Source organism: Otolemur garnettii, unplaced genomic scaffold (genome assembly GCF_000181295.1).
Source record: "Otolemur garnettii isolate 467f Iridium unplaced genomic scaffold, OtoGar3 scaffold00140, whole genome shotgun sequence".
Lineage (NCBI taxonomy): Eukaryota > Metazoa > Chordata > Mammalia > Primates > Galagidae > Otolemur > Otolemur garnettii.
In genome coordinates, this window is record NW_003852535.1 from 549,051 (window position 1) to 551,814 (window position 2,764).

General features: G+C 43.1%; 1 protein-coding gene across 1 annotated transcript in view; it reads right to left on the reverse strand.

Annotated features, from left to right (window-relative positions):
• The window catches only part of ATL3 (atlastin GTPase 3), a 56,229-nt gene that overhangs the window by 21,419 nt on the left and 32,046 nt on the right, over positions 1-2,764 (reverse strand). The window contains exon 5 of the mRNA XM_003798578.3: positions 2,184-2,234. Within this exon, the coding sequence (XP_003798626.1) occupies positions 2,184-2,234 (51 nt within the window). The remainder of the gene's footprint in view (positions 1-2,183; positions 2,235-2,764) is intronic.

The window sequence follows — 2,764 nt, forward strand, 5'->3', positions numbered from 1 at the left end:
AAAAAAAAAATTCCTAACACCCAATATGTGTACCTGTAGCACTGGGCCTTCTACCTTGCACAAGTTAGACATTCAAGAAATTTGTGAAAAGAAGGCCAACCAAGATGGCTCATGCCTATAAACCCAGTACTCTGAGAAGCCATGGTAGGTGGACGGCCTGAGCTCAGGAGTTCAAGACCAGCCTGAACCAGAGCAAGACCTCATCTCTAAAAATAGCCGGGTGTTGTGATAGGTGCCTGTAGTCTCAGCTACTTGGGAGGCTGAGTTTGAGGTTGCTGTGTCATGGCACTCTACCCTGGGTGACAAAGTGAGACTCTGTCTCAAAACAAAAAACAAAAAAGAAGAAAGAAATGTGTGAAAGGAAAAGAGTTCAGAAAGGAATAACTTTTTAAGGGAAATGGTGACAAAGTCAAGTTTTGGTGAAAAAGTTTACAGAGCAACAACTCTCAACCACTGAGTTAATGGCACTGATATAGAACTACCAATAAAGAAATGCACAAAGGCTCACGCCTCTAGTCTTAACACTCTGGGAGGTGGCGAAGGTGTGTGGACTGCCTGAGCTCATGAATTCGAGACCAGCCTGAGCAAGAGCAAGACTAGCCAGGCATTGTGGCAGGCCCCTGTAGTCCCAGCTACTTGGGAGGCGGAGGCAAGAGAATTGCTTGAGCCCAAGAATTTGAGGTTACTGTGAGCTGTGATAACATGGCACTCTACCAACAGTGACAAAGACTCTGTCTCAAAGAAAAAAGTGAAACTAATTGTTATTAAGGCCCAAAGTTTAAAAATTATGTGGCTGGTTCAGTGCCTGAAGCTCAAGTGGCTAAGGCACCAGCCACATATACCAGAGCTGCCAGGTTCAAATCCAGCCAGGGCCTGCCAAACAATGACAACTACAACCCCAAAATAGCCAGGTATTGTGGCAGGCACCTGTAGTCCCAGCTACTTGGGAGGTTGAGGCAAGAAAATCGCTTAAGCCCAAGAGTTCGAGATTGCTGTGAGTTGTAATGCCAGAGCACTCTACCCAGGGCAACAGCTTGAGGGTCTGTCTCAAAAAAAAAAAAAAAAGAAAAGAAAAGAAAAAAAATTATTTGGGTTTTTTTTTTTCCTTTTCAGTGTTGCTCTCAATTATTTTTTTTTTGAGGAATATAAAATAAAAATAACACTCACTCACATTCTGATGTTTTCTTAAATATCAACAAGAGAAACAGAATTAGAGAAGCATGCCACCCTAGAATACCCATTGAAGAGTGTTTTATGGGAAAAAAGATAAGAACTTCTGCTATGAAAAACGGTAATAATAATGGCTAATATTTATTAAGCACAAACTATTTTCTAGGCACACAGTTCTATGCATTTAACAAGTATTAATTTATTTAACCTCACCTGGATTATTTTAATAACTCCATAACCACTCTCAATGCATCCTCCATGCCCACTAAAAATCTATACTGAGCACAACTACCAGATCCTTTTTTTCAGACAGAGTCTCACTATGTCACCCTTGGTAGAGTGGGGTAGCATCACAGCTCACAGCAACCTCAAACTCTTGGGCTTAAGTGATTCTCTTGCCTCCCAAGTAGCTGGGACTACAGGTGCCCACCACAACACCTGGCTATTTTTTGGTTATAGTTGTCATTATTGTTTGGCAGGTCTGGGTTGGGTTCAAACCCCACTAGCTCCAGTGTATGTGGCTGGTGCCCTAGCCATTGAGCTACAGGCGCCGAGCCCAGGTCCTTTTATAATGTTCAATAACATCACTTCTGTGCTGAAACCCTCCAGAACCGCCACCCTCCACCCCAGACCCCAAGGGAGATCCCTGGCACAACCAACACCTCACTGCCTCTCTGACTTCATCATGGAGCCCTCTCTGGTCACACCCTCCTGCCAGTCCTGGCTCACACCAAGCACACTCCACCTTAGCTCTTTCTTCTTGCTGCTCCCTTTCCTATTAACATCTTCTTTTCCAGATGTATCTGAAGGACTCATCCACTTTCTTCTGTACTCTGCTCAAATCAGTAAGGCCTTCCCTGACCACCCCTGCTCCACCCTAGCAATAAATATACAAGATGAACAAAAGAACTTTCTCTATATTTCAATCTTTTACTGAGTTTAAAAATCTTCCTTAATCTTAGAACTATTGAATAATATATTTTGATAATAAAGTATTTATGAGAAATACATACCTGTAGCTGTTGAAGATCATCTTCCTGAATGTTCTGGGATAAATTATAAATCTAGAAAACAAAAATTCAGATCGATATTACTCTGGCTTATTTAAGACAAATTCCAAATAAGCCTAAAGCGCCAACAGAAGCTCTGTACAATAAGTTTGCATATAAGAATATGAAGGAAAAAAAAAAAGAGTATTAGTGGCTCATGGCTGTAAACCGAGCACTTGGATGGCCGAGGCAGGTGGATTGCCTGAGCTCACAGTTTTCAGACCAGCATGGGCCAGAGCAAGACCTCATCTCTAAAAAAACAAAAAATAGGCTCAGCACCTGTGGCATAAGTGGCTAAGCCGCCAGCTACATACACCTAAGGTGGTGGGTTCGAATCCAGCCCGGGCCTGCCAAACAACAATGATGGCTTCAACAACAAAAAATAGCCAGGCATTGTGGTGGGTGTCTGTGATCCCAGCTACTTGGGAGGCAGAGGCAAGAGACTCACTTGATCCCAGGAGTTGGAGGTTGCTGTGAGCTGTGATGCCATAGCCCTCTACCCAGGGGGACAGCTTGAGGCTCTGTCTCAAAAAAAAAAAAAAAAA